Here is a 19,673-nt window from a genome sequence, read left to right on the forward strand (position 1 = left end):
GGAGGTGCCATATACCCTCCCACAACTTACTGAAAGCCTCCAGCAACCATCCTACACAGCCATTTTGTGCTTTGCATGACCAAACAGTTTAGAAACATCTGGCTACATCCCCATAGCCAGATGTGAAATGGGTATAGCAGTGCTAAGTCCCTAGAGAGACCCCCACTGGATCTCAGCAGTGATGTCTTCATTTCATGTCTCACTATGGGGACATAGCCAGACACAACTCTCTTCCTGCCTGCTCATTACAAAGCATGGAAAAGCTGTGTGCATTGGCTGCAGTGACCTTTAAGTAACTGGGGGGAGGCTTGGCAGCTATGGAGGGAGTAACAACCCCAGCAGTGCCCAAAAAAGGACATTCACATACATAAAGGAAACATGTATGTCCCTAAAAGAATGCTGGCTGGTGTGTTGGAAGCATAATATGCTGTAATATGAAGCCACACAATCTAAAGGGAAATTGTTACCTTTTCACTTTCTGTATCAAGTGCAGAGGTAGCTTCATCCAGTAGAAGTATTCTAGGCTGACGGATAAGAGCACGAGCAATAGCAATGCGTTGTTTTTGGCCCCCAGAAAGCTGAGTCCCTTTGTCACCAACAGAAGTGTTGTATTTCTACAGACAGTACAATCAGATGGATAACTTAAATTTCATGTGTTATACAAGCTATAAAGCAATACTCTTGTTTTAGGCTGTATTAATAGCTCTCTGATTACCAAGATTTCTGAAGTCTTAATTTATATAATACCTGACCATGCAGGCTTCTGATTTTCTACTGCACTTTTCAGACATGAGCACAACACAAACTATTCAACAGCCAGGGGTACAATTTCATCTGCATAGTACCAGCTTTCCTCCAGAATAGAAAAGATAATTGGATATCTGATCTTCTATATTCTTGAGGAAAGCTGGTACTATGGTTTAGGAAAACACTATGTTCAATAAAATGGACATAAGATGAACAGCTGCTGTGATTTTGGGAATGTTTATATTGAGAGAAACCATTTTGCATGACTGAATTTGTTCATACAGTAAACTGGCAGCCTGTTCTGTAATTATATAGCTGCTGGGAGGGGGAGATCAGAGAGAATTTCCAGCTCACTAGGTCAGGTTACAAGATGATGTTGTAAGAACAATTTACAATAATCTTTCACCAGACGTTGGACACATTGGGAAGAATCCCATATGACCTGTTACTTGTAACTTTATGTATACCTAGCTACATAGCAGAGGTGCTAAGAAACCTCCTTACTGAATTGTGAAGATGCATATTGGAACCCCAGCAAGAATGCTTTGGTACATGGAATACATCAGTGCACAGTGTGCACATCAACATAACAGGTTCATACAGTAAACTGACAACCTGTTCTCTACTGTACATAGACATTACACAATTGCATGATTCACTTTCCGCAGATGTAAGTCCACTTAGAAAGATGTAGTCTCAACAGGAATCTGGCCAATACTTTTTATGGACAACAACTTCTAGAATCCCTCAGCTATAATGCCCACCGGACACACTGGCTGAGGCATTCTGGGGCTGTAATCAAAATCCTAATTTTTCCAAGCTCTGTACTTCAACATTCACTGAAGTGATATACTTCAATATATAAGCACAACTGTATGTAAGACATTAGCAGCGTGATGAGCCCTAGCAAAAAGATGGAGCAACGGTGGCCTGTAGGGTGCATGCAGACCCCAACTCCAAAGCCCTCAGACCTGCCTTGCCCAATTTTATTTTAAAATGGCTGAAAACTCAGATGAAAAGAAGATAGTCGTGGTGGTGGAGGTTTCCTTGTGAGTAGGCCTCTGCTGCCGTGGCAAAACCAGGAGAGGCATGCTTGGGCCTCTCCTTTGCCATCACCATCGAAGCCTCTTTGTGAGAAGGCCTCTGCTGCCACTGTGAAGCCAGGAGGGGCACAGTGGGAGGAGAGCCCAACTAGGTGTCATTCCTCTTCTGGGGTGTCACCCGGTGTGGACTGCATCCCCCCTCCAGTGATGCCAGTGGTTCCCACTGCAGCTGCCCAAGAAGATTGCTCCAACATCATGAAACAATAAAATGGAGTAAAACCCAGTGTAGTAAAAATTAGTAATTAAAATAATTCATACTGTCCAAAATCATACTGTTAAAAACCACACAGTCATAAGAAATTTTAGCACTTTTATCTTTGTGTGTGTGTATTTAACTGGATCACTGCTATTCATAATATATAATCCTTCACAATATTATCTGGCTTCATTTTCACATCACACTGAATTCCTGAGTCCAAACACATTCAAAGCTTCCTCTCAAGGATATCTACTTAGGACAGAGGTGTACAAGTTTTAAGAGGTCCTTACGTCTGGTAAAGAGTCAATGAAGGAGTGTATGTTGGCTGCTTTAGCCACTTCAACGATTTCTTCAAATGGCACCTCTCTGCTGTTATCACCATAAGCAATATTCTCAGCGATACTGCAGTCAAACAGGACTGGTTCTTGAGAGACAATCCCAATCTGGGACCTCAGCCACTGGATATTTAACTCATTTGCATTTTGGCTATCTACTAGCTGGAAAAGAAAAACATATGGTTTCTGAGCCAAGGAACTTTCTGTCTTTCTCCAGAAAACCAAAATCAAACCACTATATCCACATTTCTGTAATAGAGAGAAGTAACAAGTCCTTAAAAGAATCATCATCTTCATCACAGTCATCACCACCACCATCAGCAGCTTTATTTAATATCAATTTAGCATATTTATGGATTAATAGATTTATAGATTAATTATAGATTAATAGATTTATACCTTGATTTTCAGGTAAAAAACCTGTCACAATGTGGATTATACTTAGAAATACATATCTGAGCCCTAAAAACAATGGCTGGTATTCTGTTGGGATCCTATAATGTTGCAAACTGAGTGAATAACTGTGCCACTGTGCAATGGTTGTATTTATACAAGGGAAGAGTAGTTGTAGCTGCATCACCGGGAACAATTGTGCAAATGGTGCAAAAATTGTGGTTGCACAACAGGAGTGATGCACAATGGCATGGCACTTCATTTAGCAGGCTGCTGATGCAAAATGCCATCTGCGCCATCCATCTCTACTGCTTATGCTTATGCCATTGCTTCATGTCCACTGGCATGGCATTAAAAATAACTAGTAAATAAAAGTAATATTAAAGTAATCAAATAATTAAATCACTAGCAAACACAATATGTTTACTGAAGTGAATGGTGGGTAATTCTAGGCAGAGTAAAGACATGTCCCTCCTCGCAGAGTAAATAGTTAATTGCAATTTGATCCATGCATTTGTGCCAAATTGACTTTATGAGGGAATCCAGATTTGAAAATTGGTAAGGAACTGGTTTTATGGAAGATGTGGGCCAATAGTGGGATTGTTATCTTACATCAGATACTTGGTGTTGATGATGAGTTTTTGCCATTTTCAATTTTGCAGGAGCAGTTTAAACTACCACTATCAGCTAAACAGCTACATTTACAACTGAAACATTTCTTACAATTCAATTTGGCCCTCCGGCTTTAAGTGCATCGGAAGCTCCCTTAATATTAGAAACATTAATTGAGACCAACCAAGTGTTCAAACTAACAATTTATATATATAATTTTTTGTTATCTATAAATAAATATAGCATGTAGTTTTTACAGCAAGAGAATTGGAATAACCAATTCTGACTAATCAACGGCCATCAATTTTAATATCTATAACAAATATGGCTACAAATCTCCAACATCTAACACAGCAGAAACTGCTCTTTCATGTACATTGTTCACCACAATGCCTATTTAAGAAAGGACTTTTGAAATGAGCAAGTTTTTGAAGATGTAATACTTCTAATGCTTCCTTAACATATATATCTTGGAGTTGTCCCATAGTAGCCACATTTTGGGAAGAAGTAATCACATGTATAAATTTGGTTTTGGAAGGTTCCTTGGTACTTAGGGATGTGTGTATAATTTTGAATTAGGTAAAAAGGGTAAAGGTAGTCCCTTGACATGAATGTCTAGTCGTAACCAAAAATGTAAGGGACAGTGCTCATCTCCGTTACTAAGCCGAAGAGCCAGAGTTGTCCAAGGACTTCTCTGGTGCTCATGTGGCCAACATGGTTGCACCGAATGCTGTTACTGTACCTTCCAATCGAAGTGGTACCTATTTATCTACTTGCATTTGCATGCATTTGCATGCATTCCAACTGCTAGATTGACAGAAGTTGGGACTAGTAACAGAAGCTCACCTCAACATGTGGCATTCGAACCTCAAACTGCCAACCTTCCAATCTTCCGACTGTCAGAACTGGCATCTTAACCACTAAGCCACTGCATCCCTTTTGAATTATTTAACTTGTTTAATATTAATTATTTAATAATTCTTTTGAATTATTTAACATAAATTAAATTTATGTTAAATTCTTGGAAATTGACAAATGGCCAGTGGAAGTAAATTTTCTGTGCCCTTTTGACAGCTTAAAGATTAATATTTTGTTACAGGAAAGATCATTTTTCTCCCCCTGTGAGTCAATGGATAGACAATCTAACTGCTTGCAACATTTGAAACAATGAGGTATAGATGAAATTTAGAAATGGATTTATATTTGGATAATCTGCCAGCTGAAACCTGTCACTAATGTGGTTATTTCCCCCCCTTCTTTCATGTTTTTATTTTCTTGCTTTTATTACACTGGAACATTGTTGTATGCAACTGAGATCCTTTCTGAATGGAAATACGTACATTTAAAAGAAAAATAATAAAAATGTTTAAATAAATAAATGAAATGAATTGGTTGGCCACAATGGTAACAGAATGCTGGACTACACAAGTCTTTATTCTAAACCAGCAGGGTTCTTCTGATGTCCTTAATATAACAAATAAAATAGCTTCAGCTATTTTATCAGAACTTGAGTGAAAAGCATAGGATTTTAAAATTAATCAAATGCAGGCTAACTCTTTAAAATCCTCCTAAAGGCAGCAGTGAAGGTGGCCATGTGTACTTCCTTAGGGAAATTATCTGACATTTAAAATGGTCTTCATTACAAATAACTCAAAGGGATATACATGAAATATGAAAACATGCTAAATGCCAAGTGAAAACTAACACTGCATAGTGGAAAAGAGACTAAGCTATAATAATGAACCCCCTCGTCCAAATATCACCTCATCACTCAATTCCTGCATGGCTTTAAGCCAGGGGTAGACATCTACACTTGTCCCAACAGCCAATTTTGGCCCCCATAAGCTTCTGGGGGTCACGTGGCTGACTATAACATGAAATAATAGAACCACAAATTGTAAGGCCACTTCCAGTTCTGAAAAATGGGGTATTAAAAAAAAATATTACACGAATCTGCAACATATCTAAAGGATGAAGTCCAGCTCCTGGAAGCTTCCAGAATAGCAATTCACCTTTTTCCAGTTTTGAATTTTAAAAAAATGGCAGTGCGTGAGGGTAGTCTTAGGCTCAAGGGCTGCAGAAATGACCTGGAGGAGCTGCATGTGGCTCCTACACTATACTTTGCCCACCCCTATTTTAAGCCAGTGTAACCAGGGCTGATGTCACCTAGTTCAGGGGGAACCACCTTAAGGCCAGACTGCTGCACCCCCCCCCCGAGGGGCTAACTCAGAAGGCAGCCACCCACCCCAAGGTTTTCTGAGTCCATACTGGACTTGGAAGGCAGCCCCCCACCCCTTGCGGCTTTCAGAGTCCATGCTGGACTTGGGAGGCTGCCATCAACCATCTTTGAGGATGTCTGAATCCACGTCGATTCAGAAGCAGCTGGTCCCCCCCTTGAAGCCTTCTGAGTCCGTGGTGGTTGCCTTGCCAGACTTGGAGGGCAGCTGCTCTCTACCTGCATACGATCCCACTGAGTGACAGTGCCCTGGGACATCACCCTGTGTGGTCTGCACCCGCCACTGTGATGCCACTGTTTCAAGCCATCCTGTATCGCTTGGGACATTGAAGGCAAAGTAGGATGAGTGCTTCAAAAGTGGAACTCCAAATATTTTGCAGACAGAAGCCAGGTGGGTGGGTAGTGAGAGGCCATGGCATGACCTCAAATAGGAACAAATAGGGTGGAAGAAAATGTAAACACACACAGGATTTCTGGAGTCCTCCAGCTAGGGCAATGGTTGCAGTAAATGATGGGCTACTGTGTTTCTGCGTAGCATGCCATGTAATCGTTGTTTTCAGTTCCCTATCTAGTCATGTCCTAAATATACCAGGCTTTCATAGACTCTTTTTCATCCTTGCCTGCCTTATGGTTAACTGTAGTGTGGATGGGGTTTCTTTCTTTCCCTGTCATCTCCTCCATGAACTCAATACCTCCTCCCATATTCCTTCTCCAGTTCAAAAATCGGTATAGTTAGTGGTTCTCAGTCTGTGAGATGGAATCCTCCTGGGGGTGTGCAAGAGTTGCTAAAAGGAACCATGAGACTTGGAGGCCCTGATCTCTCACTCTTCCTAAACCTTTTCTGTCCTGGAGGCAAAGAGAAAGGAAAGTAAGGCACTTGGAGGCCTGAAGAAAGAGGATAACTATTTTCTTCTAAAATGTTAAAATATGAATATACATGAATGTGTGAGTGAAAGTATGCACACTAAACAAACAATCTATTTCTATTTATACACTATACTGCATGTAGAGGTAAATGGGGTCATAACGGTAAAAGTTTGAAAACCAGTTTTTATAGTTATAGGTAAAAAGTGCTATATCACTTTAGCATGATAGCTGTAAAAGTAAGGAAAGCAATCTTGCTTTTCATGAGAAGCAAATGTAAGGGGAAGAAGTAAAAACAAACATTCAGTGTGATAACCAAAATCCAATTGGAGGAGGAAGGGCAGAAGAAAACCTCAGTGGCAAATATCATACCCTCATTCAACACATTATGAGTGGGATCATCCGTTGAAACAATAAATACAGACAAGGGATTTTACTCCTGTCTATACCCTGGGACCTGCACATGCACACGTATGCATGCACGCACACATACATATACACACACACACACACACACAACATGCCCTGTCTTTAAAGAGTAATTAGCTTACTTGCTAATTAGCTTACTTGCTGTTCACCGCTATGATCTTTGGAATAGCGGTATATAAATAAAACAAATTATTAAAAATTATTATGGTTAGTCCCAGAAATTCATGAAAAATAGACTAGGAGAGAAGGTACATCATATGTCTATTTTAAAAAATCCCATTAAGTACAGGTACAACTCCCACCAAATCCTGAGGCTTTTGGTCAGCCTGAAGGCGCTCTAAATTTGTCTGCAATAACATGAAGCTGCACTAATCTTGTCCCTAAAACAAAACCTTAGACAGATCAAAATGCAATCTACTTACCACTTCTCCACTGAGAGGGTCATAAAATCTTTCAAGCAGCTGGACCAATGTACTCTTCCCGCAGCCACTGCTTCCCACAAGAGCCAATGTTTGTCCTTTCTCTACAGCAACACTCAGCCCTTTGAGCACTGAAACATCTGGTCGGGTGGGATAGTTGAAGGCCACTTTTTTAAATGCTGTATTACCATCAAATCTTTCCTAGAATTAAAAAAACCTGTTTTTCAAGGGGAAATGGCTGAAGGACTACATGTGAACATATAGGGTTAGATGCAGAATCAGCCTTCCATGAACAGAAGGACTCTGATCGTGAAATTACCACCACCTCATTTTCAGGGACACATACAGCCATAGTTCAGTCCATTCACAGGCTGCCATGGAATGGAGTGGGCAGGGGAGTCTATGTCTCCTAGCCCAGTGGCACATCCAGCTCAGAATCCAACTTCAAGTATTAGAAATACCATTGAAAGCAGAGGAAAGGGTTGGAACTGACATTAACACTCCAAGATATTTGTATCTTTCCTTTGCTTCAGTTAGAAAGTACTGTGCAGCTCTAATGCTCTCTACCACCATACTCGCTCCATCTTTTTATAGGTCATAGGATTTTAAGGACTAGAAATTCCATGGCTTTATCCTGAGAGAGCTGGTCTCCTGCATGAAGAATTTCACTTTCCACTCTTTTTACTTAAAGGTATATATCCCTCATAGTATGTTGTTGTTGTTGTTCACATGTGTGTGTTGAAGCAGGAATGGCTGAGTAAGAAGAAGCTTGTACTTTTATTTATTTATTCACTTAAAACAAAGCTTTCTCATGAGTAGGTTAAACCAAAACGGTACTGCAGGAACCAAGGCCTGCAGTGTGGATAGGTTGATAGGCAAGGACCCAAGATGGTCTGAAGTCACAAAAACATGAGGTCTCTTTGTGTATTGAACATGCATCTGTCTATCTTCAAAACAGTAATTTATTTGGACCTACAAGCACAGCCTATTTAAGATTGTAGGTGGACAATTACCAACTCTTTCACTTACTCTCACTCTCTGTTTATGCCCATGAATTAATACACCCTCCATAGTGTCATCACTAGGGTCGGTGCCACCAGTGTGGTGCCCTCTTCCACCTCTCCCACTGCTGCCTTGCTCATCTATGCCCTGGCTAGCTGGCTAGCTGCCACCCAGAGACACCAACAATGGGATGCTGGGGTGGGTGGCAACCAGGCAAGCTAGACAGCAAATGGGAGGCAGGACCAGAGGTTGGGTCTTCTTGTTCAGGCTTCCCCACTTCCAGGCAGCAAGGAAACCAGCAGGGGTGTGCATCCACCTGCTGCTCTCACCTTCTGTCATGCTTCCCTTGGCGCAGGCAGCCAGGGCAGCAGGGAGGCCAGCAGTGGAGTGTGTGCATCCACCAACCTCACTTTCTTCCCTGCTGCCCAGGTTCCCTCAGCGAAAGCAGCCAGTGCAGCGGGGAGGTTGGCAAAGCATAAGTGCATGTATGTGTCCACTGCACTCACCTTCTTTCCCACTGCCCTGGTTCCCTTGGCAAAGGGAGCCAGGGCAGTAGGAAGGCCATCAGTGTGCACTCACTGTCATGTAGCAGCAGCACTACACATATGCACACCCTCAACAGGCAGAGAGCCAGACCGAATATGTCATACCCTCTGGGATGTCACCCAACACAGGCTGAACCTCTGTGCACCCCCCCCCCCCCCGGATCCCCCCGCCCCCCCAACATTTCATAAAGTCTTATCGTACTTAATGGATCCCACACAGAAAAGGGGTTTTAACAGTAGAATTTTTTCAGATGCGTTTATGCCAAAGAGCAATAATGCAAAAATAAAGTGAATGGAAAGTCGGCAAAAACAACACCTTTTTACTTTCAAGAAGTAAAAAGGTAATTTTTGTTGACTTTCTGTTTGCTTTATTTTCACATTATTGCTCTTTGGAAGAAACATCATTTGAAAAACATCTCTCATTTGCAGGTTTTGTCTACTTTTAAATCCCATTTCTGCCCAGGATTTGTCTAATGTGATAAGGTCCATAAAAGATGAAAACTGGGACTTCCCTCCATCCACCATCATCCAGAGAGGGAGAAGGGGAAGCCAGCTCCATCAGGCCTCCCCTGAAAGAGGAGCCCACCCCTCCATCCACCATCATCCAGAGACGGAGAAGGGGAAGCCATCCAGCCTGGAGGGAGTGAAATGGCAGGCCCAAGGCCTATCCTTAAGAAACAGAGTCCTCCCTCCAGTCCATCTGCCTTGCTCCAGGCCTCAGAGGGAAAGATGAACTCCAGGACCTAATCACCTTCCCCACAACCATTCCCTTCTCCTTTTGTGTCATGTCTTCTTAGATTGTAAGCCTGAGGGCAGTGAACCATCTAATTAAAAGATTTTATGTACAGTGCTGTGTAAATTTACAGCGCTATATAAATAAAGCTTAATAATAATAACAAGTGTGGCCAAGCAACATCACAGTGTGATCACGATGGCAGAAGTTATTGAGGAAGAACACACAAACTGGAAGAAGCTGCAGCAGTTTGTTTTTGTTTTTGTCTTCAGTCTATTGGGAAGGGTATGATTCTCTTCCTTTCTCTCTTCTCCCACTGCTGAGTTAATTAAATCATTGAATCATAGAGCTGGAAAGGGCCCCATGGGCCATCAGTTCCAATCCCCTGCTCAATGAAGGAAGAGCATCCCCAGCATCCTCTGGATGTTTTCATCCAGACATCCAGAGGATGAGACCTCACCACCTCTCTAGGGAATTGGTTCCATTGCCAAATTTCTCTCAAGGCCCGAAACAGACGGGCCATAAGCATTGCCTTTGGGCTGATCTGGGGGCATGGAGTTCAGACGATGCATGCCCCCAGATCAAGCCAAAACTGCACCGTGGCTGTCTAAGGCAGCCCAAACCCAGCCACAAAAGGAACGCAAAAAAGCATTCCTTGCTGGCACTTCATTGGAGACCACAAAGGTGCCCAGCCTTAGGACCGCGGTATCTGGTTGCTGCAGTCCTGTGCCGCTCAGGGCACATTTGCATCTGGAGTGGCCAAGCCGCCTGTCTGCTTAAGGCCATTCCTTCTGATGTTCAATTTAAATCTACCTTTCTGTAAATTAAAACCATTAGAGCCAGTTCTAGCCTCTGAGGCAGCAGAGAACAAGCCTGCACCCTTATCTTTGTGGCAGACCTTGAGGTACTTTTGAACTTTGAATTCAGTTTGCAGCAACTGAAGTAAGCTGGGGACAAAGGGGTAAAATGAAGGGGGGGGGGGGAGAGAAATGAAGACATTTTAAAAACAGCTGAAAAAGTGGGATGACAGACGGTCTTTGCCAAATCAGGACAGTTGGAGGGTATAAGGAAGGGACTTAATTTTAGACACTGAAAGGCCAAAAAGCAAATAATATTTTAGGCTTCATCAGCTGGAACAAAATTAAGACAAAAGGAAATAAATACAAGGAGTAACTTACAGGTTTCATTCCCGCCTCATTGTAATTATCTATTAAGGGTACTCTTTCAAACAGTGCAAACATATGAGCAGCAGATATCTTGGCTTTAGCATAGTCTGGTGTAAAGGAAGATGTCTGTCCTAGTGCCATGGCACCAAAGACAATACAGGAGAATACCCTGGAAGCATAAATCAAAAAAAGATATCATATAGAGGATGTGTCATTGAGAAGCCATTCTGACTTTTACACTTTTCTGACATCATTTTAGAGCCTTGTCTTAAACGGCAATTGTGTTGTTTGTTTTGTTGCTGTCACTTTGTTATGTGGAAAACTGTGAGCAACAGGCCTGGGGCAGCCAGGAACAAAACAACTCTGACTTATTCATCAGGCAAACAGGAGAAAAAATCAAAATTGTTGGTCATGGGCCTGCATTTTCTTTGGCCAGGGGAAGGTACCAGTCTGCAGATAGCTCTCCCTACTATCTGAACTAAGAACAGATACAGAAAATGCAGGCCTATGTCAAACATCTTCATTTTTTTTGTCTGATAAATTACTAAGAGTTTTGAGAAAGCAAACAATGGGAATGCCAGATGAATGCAAATGCTTTCCTGACTTCCAGATCACCACCATAAAGGACAGGGGGGAAAAACTAGATGTAGGCAACTTTAACTGAACAAATTTAGTGCTTTGATAGGAAATATGAACCAGTCCTGAGGTCTCTGCATCCTAAAATATATCAGCAAGCTAAGACTGAAATTTTATGAGGCTTGATGCTCATATAATTGGGTGTTAAGCTAGTACAGCGGCGGGTAACTCTTGGGGTCAGTGAGAGACATTGGCTTCTCAAGGGACTTGGGAGGCAACACCTCCCATTGCTGCCAGTTTTTGACAACACTTGTCACCAAAGAAGCATGGGGACAATGTTGCTATATTTTTGTATTTTCTTTGTGATGTTTTAGGCCCAGGAGAGCCTTTAAAAACAACAGCAAGGGGCCCTGGGGACACTAAAGTGTTAGGGGCTACATGTAGACTGGCTTTTTTCCACCCTTCTGCTAGCAAATCAACTTTTACAATACTGTGTAAGGAGCTATGTAGCACCTCCTTATCTAACAGCTTTGCTGCATAGCACCGTGGCTTTAAGACTGCATCCACTCTTCCTATCATTTTGAAAATGATACTGGAAGTGTGTAGTCAGCTGCCTGATCCAGCTGAGATGTGATGAAAACAGAATCATTTCATTCTCAAATATGCACTTAGACGTTTATTATCACTGATTTCATTATAGGTAGTCAACAAGTAACAGCTTGTATAGAACTAAAAAAAAACCCAACCAGATATACTTACAAGAAAACATCCTTAAAGTTCATGTAACCATTTGCCACAAGCCAGGCACCAAACCGAAAACAACCCGCATAGGTAAAATACATTATTGCTTGGGAAAGGCCAAAGGTGAGTCCATGAATGTGTGCTTTCTTAATAGAATTTCTGTTAAAAAAAAAGGGGGGGGGAGGGTAAGGATTACTTTTTTATTGCATATTGATCTACAGGTTATTAATTAAGCTCATTCATATATTCCCAGTGAAGGGACTTTAGATATGCAAGGAGCAGACTGCACACACCCTACTCTCCCCCCTCCCAAACTGGCTCCATGGAGGACACCTTTGTAAAGAGGAGAGCCTCCTCTATCCATAGGAAGTTCTCTATGGGATCCACAGTGCTGGAAATTCGACCCTGCCTTATGGAGTCTTCTCCTATTGTTAGCTGATTCTAAGAATATACAGTTATAATATTTAAGATTTCTGTACTGTGACAATTAGATTGTAATGCCTCTAAAATGATCACTGCAGTGTTTTTATTATTAGATCACGATTCTAATCTTATCTGGTATATAATAGTAATATATTTGCTTTTCGTTTTGGTGTGAAGAGCAAGATTCAGACATAAAAATAAATGATCCTTAGATTGCTTATAATTTGGAGAACTATATCTTCTTTCTTTTTTCACATAAAATAGATATCTAAGGCCAAAAACAGAGGGCTCTAAAGGGGCAGTGCCATGCCGCCCCTTTGTGCACCGGATCGGGGCCACAGCAACCACATGCCATGGCCCTGATCTGGCCTTTCTCTGGCACAAAAAAGAGTGGCAGAAAGCCACTCTTTTTTGCACCAGGGAAAGGGTGCCTTTGTCGCTGCTGTGGTGTTTCTTCAGTGTTTCTTTGGCTTGTGGTGCCTAAACACCATGCTGCTGAAATGTCAAAATGCTGCCTGTGGTATGGTTGGGCAAGTGGCATGATGCTGGCTTCGGGGCATGCAGCATGCAGACACCGCACCCCACACCACCCTGAAGCCAGCCTTTTTTGTTGGTCTGTACCAGAAGTTAGTTTCAGAAGTATCCAAGAAGCATAGGTAACACTACTTGGTAAGATGGCACTGCTTTAGAAGACAAGCAACAAACAAGACACTAAAGGATAAAATATTTGTTCCTCTCTTTTCAAGTGTTGGTCAGAAGCATCTGTTACCTGTATGGTACTAGCAAATTTTGTCCATACATGAATTCAAATTTTCTTTCCTGAGTAAGGGAGACAACAGTTCGGATATTTCCTATTGCTTCTGTTGCAATCTGTAAAAGAAAGAAAAAAAATACTTGACTGTAAAGACGTTGATACAATCAATATACAGTGCACCCTTGCCTTACATGTGGGATCCATTCCAGACCCCCCTGCGTAAGGCAAATTCCGTGTATGCTTGAGCCTCGTTGAAAACAATGGGGCTTGTGCATGTGGTGTGGCTGTTCTGTTGCATGGCTTTCAGCATAAGCTGAAAGATGTGTATAGCGCATCTGCGTATGATGCAGGCACAGTGTAATCTAACAAGCAGAATGGAACTGACACCTGCAGAAAGATTCTGTAATGTACCCTTGCTGCCTAGTGGTAGTGCTTCTGTGTCCCATCCAGCTAGCCATGCTTTCCTCTTGGATTTTATAAGTTGACAGAGGCTAAATTCAGTTCTTTTGTAGCTTAATTCTTTGTACCTCAAGCTTCACACACAAGCATGCTGACACCTCTTCCTCACCTCTCAGTACATCACACTTTAGTTCTTATTCAGAGCACAGAAAGATACTTTTAAAAGTAAATAGCTGAAGGAAACAGAAAGTAATTTGTTACTGTTAAATTTTTAAAAAATAACCTTGGTTTCCAGTTTCTCAAAAGTAACTCAAATAGCTAGACACAGTGCAAGATACAGTGTGAAACAGCTCTTGAATCATGATTCATCCCGCACTATTTAACAAGGCCACATCTTCATAGAAGTAGAAATTTTTAAAGTTACACTACAAACATAATGGCGTTATCTTTAATTAAGGCGCGGTACAGAGCGCCAGGAAGAGGTGGCTGGGATCCGCCTCTTGTTGCTGCATAACAGTGCCGCAGCAACCAAAGTGTGTGGCACTGCTACACGAAAAAAAGGACTGCTAAAAGTGGCTCCTTTTTGTGCTGCTGCAAATAGCTTGTGGCAGTGCAAACACGTCACTACTGCATGGCTCCATTTGGATGTCGTGCAGCAGTGACATCTTCGCTGTGCGCACCGTCTACTCAATGCCACGCAGCGAGGACGTCCTCATCAGGTGTGAGGGGTGCCCCACCCACACACCCCTCACCCCTCACACATGACGAGGGTGTCATTCGGGGCCAGTATGTACTGGGCCTAAGTTACAACTGTAACATAATTTAAGTCCACCTTTGTTATTAGGAAAAAGGAATTAATCACAAGTAACAATAATTATTTACAAATAACCAGCACTCAACCATCCTGATTTGCTGTTGGAGCTTATGGTTTTCTGGAGACTTACCTTCCCTGCATTTTCAAGCTCCTTCTTATCTTTCTTGGCATGTCCAGCCAACATTCTCATTTCAATGAGCCCTCCTATAGCAATGATTGGCACAACAGCCAAGATTAAGAGGGTCAACTGCCAGCCATACACAAATGATATAATAATCCCTGTCCCGAGGTTAGCCAGATTTTGGGCAATCATCGCTAGCCTGGCTCCAGTAGCCTGAGAGAAGAAGAAAACACGTGCACACAAACATGGATCAGTCATTAAAGTTCGCCTCCAAGCATTTACAGTGAACAACACTTAACAATCACTCTTAATACACTCAGTGAACACCTGGTATATTGTCAATGGGAGCTAATGGCAAGGAGGTGTCTCTCTGATAGCTGAGTGGTCCCTCTTCTAAGTTCTGTTTTCACAGCAGGCTTGTCAGAAGAGCTATGTGCTGTCATACCAAGCTTCCTGTTGTTGTGTGCATTCCAGTCACTTCCAATTCATGATTACCCTATCATGGGGTTTTCTTGGCAAGATTTCTTGAGAGCAGGGTTGCCGTTGCCTTCCTCTGAGGCCCCAATCCAGCAAAAAGCAGCCCCTTCTTGTGCCCTGGAAAGGATGCGATAGCCACAGCAACATGGCTTTACGGTGCTCCTTTGGTGCTGCATCATGTGGACACAGCGCCAGAGGAGCGCCATGTGGTGTGGCACACGGCATATGGACTCCACCCCCAGGCCAGCTTTTTCTGCCAGTATGCACAGCCCCTCATTCTGGTTTTCCAATTTCTACTTTTATAACAGATGATGTGGCAAGGTGGGAGGGAGGTGTCTCTTTCACTATATAGATTGGCCGGTACGTTTTATTACATAAATGGTAATGAACAATAACTACCATAAATGATCAGTTTTAAAGTTATTTCAAATTACCAAACTAATTAATGCATTTGGATGTTCACCAAGGCCCTCAATCATGGCCCTCAGTCCTTTCATCTCAATATTGCCAACTCTGACTGGTAGCACATCTCCAGGTTTTCAGATAGGATTCTTCCTTCCTCTGGATCTTTACTGTATGTTTAAACAGGGTTCTTAGACAGGATTAAGCAGGATTCTTTCTTAGGCTGCATTCGCACTGCATAAATAGTCCATTTTGACACCATTTGAACTGTCATTGGTGAATTCTGTGGAATTCTAGGAATTGTAGTTTGTTGTGGCATCAGAGCTTTCTGACAGAGAAGGCTAAATGTCTCACAAAATTTTAGTTCTTAGAATTCCATAAAATTCAGCCATGGCAGTTAAAGTACTGTCAAGCTGGATTAATTCTGCAGTGTGAATGCAGCCTAGTTTCATATGGACTTTCCAGGGATAAGAATCAAAAAGCAGGCACTGTATCACTGAGCTACAGTCCAGCCCTAATAGACAATGCAGAAACATTCACTAAACAGGGAGATTCTCCACCTATCTAACACTGGTAATTGTTTCCCATTACCACTCAGTATCAACCATGTAGTTTAAATATGTCTGCTGCCCTGGAGAACAATTTACACAAGTAGAAATAGTAAGAGGATGGTAATTTATATTACTTACCCCTTTTACTTCAGAAGCATCATGAGCAAGACGAGTAGTCAAGGCTCCAGTACTGTTTTTAGGGTCATCAAACCAACCAATATCCTGGAAAAAATAATAATTTTTAAAATACAAAAAATTATTGAGCTCAAAGCAAAGGGCAGATGAAACAAATCAGACAAACAAGAAATGCACTCAAGGGTTTTATCCAGTGTGTATTCACTAACATGGCAATTGTAACACTCTGCTCCAACATCCACAACTAGAGTGACAATAAAGTGAACAGGACTTTGTCTGGACCTAAGCAAACAACAGTTTGGAAACATCATATGTTGTGAATTCTGACATCCCAGGTTTCCAAATATGTAGACTGGGATTCAAACACCTACTTTAGACTTGACACTAAGATCTAGACACCATATTATCTATTATTACTTTTGACACTTTGAAGATTGATTTGCCATGTTGCATCAGGGTGGATTAAGAAAAAAAGAAAGACCCCCCCCCCCCCGATAATAGAGGAATTCATTTTTTAAAAATACATATATGCAAGGATTTTTTTAAAAAATGCAAGCTGTAGCATACTGTTTACAGTATGTTTTGTGAAATATGCACCACTTAATATTGCCGCCTATCCACTGGATTAGCAGGGGATGAAAAAGAACACAAGCAAGTCAACCAGCCTTGTCCTCATACCTGTCTAAGCATTGCTTTGAATCCCATGTAACGAAGCTTCATTGTAAGGACCTCTCCAGCTTTGCCAAAAGTGAAACCCTGCCAGAAAGAAAAAAGCATTTCTGCATAATTTCAGTAAGTTCAGAAGCAAAATAGAACAACAAAAGCCAGGCCCTCTTCATTGTCTGTCTGAAATGAGAGAGGAAAAAGGCACTGGAGAAAAATAAATATATGTGTCCTATCAGGAGAACAATAGATTTCATGTTTAATTCTCTCTCTTTTCTGAAACCTTCTGTATTTAAAACATGACAGTTTTGAAATTGCCCAAATTTGATTACTTATTATTCTTAGTAACAATTTAATAATCTTAGGTTAATAAACAACATAGGTAAGTTAAAATATATTGCAAAGGGTTTAGAGATGGGTGGACTTAAAGCTGAATCTGTGGGGTAAAGTAAATATCATTAAAACAAATATTATTCCTCTCTTCGCACCTGGTAAGTATTTTTAAAAATTAAGCATGCTGTTTAGAAAATTGGGGGGGGGGGTATCTCCTCCTAGACTTTCAATGGAAAGGCTGCAAACACCAGTTAAAGAGGGCCTTCCAGATCTTCTTATATACCATGAGGCATACTTGTTATCTTGCATTTATTTTTGACATTGTTAATATAATGTGAGTAATCCACTATGGTCAGCCCTTGAATCTTCATCACTGGAACCTTCATTTAAATGGACAGCTCTTGGCTCTTGTTTTATATAAAAGAGACAGTATCTTGTAAACAATTTCAGATGTTAGAACTCTTTAACAAATATTGTCTCACCAATTAGAGTCTGACCCATATGTTCAGGCTAAATTGATCTTATGGGAGAATCCAGATTTGAAGACTTTGTAAGAAAATATTTTTATGGAAGATGTAAGCAGATAATATTGTCACCATAAATCTAGTATGTGGTATTGACAATGAATTTCTGTCCTTCTCAATTCAGCAAGAGCAGTTTAATTTACCTCTATCAGCTAAATTACAGTATTTACACCTGAAACATTTGCTGCAATCCAGATTTGGCCCTGCAGCCCTAAGTGCTTCTGAGATTCCCCTAATATTAGAAACATTAATTAATCAAAAGCATAAACTGCTTCAGCTGAAATTATGGTACAAATGTATGGGTGCTATTCGGCTTTCAGTATAAATTTTCTCTATTCAAGAAAAAAGGGTTAGTCTGTCAATTCTAGTAGACTACATGTAGTGAATCTGTCAAGGAAGTAAATTCAAGGCTGATATAACAGAGTATGCTGTTAAAAAAATATAGATTTGATCAGTAAATAATAGATGCCCTTTTCTAAACACACCCAAGGTGCTGCTAAATACAAATTAGTTTACCTTACTGATTTAATGTACACCTTCATAACACAATTTCAACAACAGAACATTCAGCATATTCTCTTTTTCAAATGTATTGTAAACATAAATCTATAAAATTAAAACGTGTCTGATACTGTTCTCATATAAAGCATGGCAAGAAAACTACATAATTTTTAGAATTAAAAGCATTATCCTGGGCCATCATAATTTTTAGAATTAAAAGCATTATCCTGGGCCATCTTAATAACTCACTTGGTTAAAAGTGAGTTAAAAGTGATTTTTGTTGTTGCCAAAGCAAAAGAAAATGAGTTATTCTTTATATCTTGAATTCCACTTTCATAATTTATCCACATATCATAAGAACAAAGCAAAAAAGCTTACCTGAAGAAAAAATGTTACAAAGGAAACGACTCCGAGTCCTAAGAAGAGCAATGAATACAAATTGCTCTTTTGTCTTGTCTCGTTTGGATCTTGTAATGCAAAAATCTATAAGAAGGTAGTCCATGTTAAATAATGTTTTCATCTGAGTTTTAGTGGCAAAATCACAAACCAGTACTGGAAAGCACGATCCAGAAGCATAAGAAGAAACAAGTCTTCCTGTGCTTATTGATGGTTATATTTTATTCTAGAAAAAGGTATTTATTATTCTGTTTTGTAAAAATCCCAAAACATTTTGGGCTCCCTATTACTGAGTGACTTTCTTCATGGGCTACACTAGAAATGAACATAATTTTATGTTTATGTTTATAAATAATATGTTTATATTCATTTATGTTATATCAAAAACCTTTTTAGAATAAAATATAACCATCAATAAGCATGTGAAGACTTCTTTCTTATTTAGTTTTAGTGAACTTCATTCCCTTCAGCATAATATGTCCAGTATGAAATGAGCAATAATTTATATGGCCATCATCATCAGGTTTTACCCTGCAAAACTGGGATGACCCTGAATCGGCAATCTCACAGGAATATGAATCCCAATGTGTTGACATAAAGTGCATAAGAACAACCAGTGAGGCCTGTGTCTCTTGAAAATATTAAGCATTCAGCCTGGAAATGATGCTATAGAAAGGTTTTTTTTCTATTTTCTGCTTTTTACTACAAAGTTCTCTCTTATCAGGCTTGAAATATTCTACATTTAAATGTAGATTTGGAATGGATATCAAAGACATAACGAACTGTATACTTACCCCTATGATTTCTGAGAAAATGATTGAAAATGCAGGCTGCAAAGCTCCATTGACAATTGCAGCACATGTTCCCACTAAAAAGTAAGGCCATTCAGATATATTAAGCTTCATAATCTTCAGAAATGAAACAGGGGGCAAATTTCCATCCTGGAACAGAAAAAAACAACTTTTCATGAAATCTACTGTGCTCTTTTCTGCCTTCCAGTCTACTGATCGTTTGCATAATTAGGTGTTCTTGATTTTTTTTACTAATGACAACATAAAAACTCCTAGGATCTGTATGTTA

The 19,673-nt window shown here is 40.6% G+C and overlaps 1 protein-coding gene across 6 annotated transcripts in view; it reads right to left on the reverse strand.

Moving 5' to 3' along the window:
- ABCB1 (ATP binding cassette subfamily B member 1) overlaps nucleotides 1-19,673 on the reverse strand; it is a 60,937-nt gene that overhangs the window by 4,481 nt on the left and 36,783 nt on the right. For all 6 annotated transcript variants that reach the window (XM_042474208.1, XM_042474205.1, XM_042474207.1 and 3 more), the window contains 11 exons: nucleotides 19,388-19,534; nucleotides 18,576-18,680; nucleotides 16,855-16,932; nucleotides 16,180-16,263; nucleotides 14,621-14,824; nucleotides 13,293-13,393; nucleotides 12,119-12,259; nucleotides 10,796-10,952; nucleotides 7,341-7,538; nucleotides 2,340-2,546; nucleotides 468-614 (listed from right to left, as the gene is read on the reverse strand). In XM_042474208.1, the coding sequence (XP_042330142.1) occupies nucleotides 468-614; nucleotides 2,340-2,546; nucleotides 7,341-7,538; nucleotides 10,796-10,952; nucleotides 12,119-12,259; nucleotides 13,293-13,393; nucleotides 14,621-14,824; nucleotides 16,180-16,263; nucleotides 16,855-16,932; nucleotides 18,576-18,680; nucleotides 19,388-19,534 (1,569 nt within the window). The remainder of the gene's footprint in view (nucleotides 1-467; nucleotides 615-2,339; nucleotides 2,547-7,340; nucleotides 7,539-10,795; nucleotides 10,953-12,118; nucleotides 12,260-13,292; nucleotides 13,394-14,620; nucleotides 14,825-16,179; nucleotides 16,264-16,854; nucleotides 16,933-18,575; nucleotides 18,681-19,387; nucleotides 19,535-19,673) is intronic.

This window comes from Sceloporus undulatus, chromosome 6 (assembly GCF_019175285.1).
Source record: "Sceloporus undulatus isolate JIND9_A2432 ecotype Alabama chromosome 6, SceUnd_v1.1, whole genome shotgun sequence".
NCBI lineage: Eukaryota > Metazoa > Chordata > Lepidosauria > Squamata > Phrynosomatidae > Sceloporus > Sceloporus undulatus.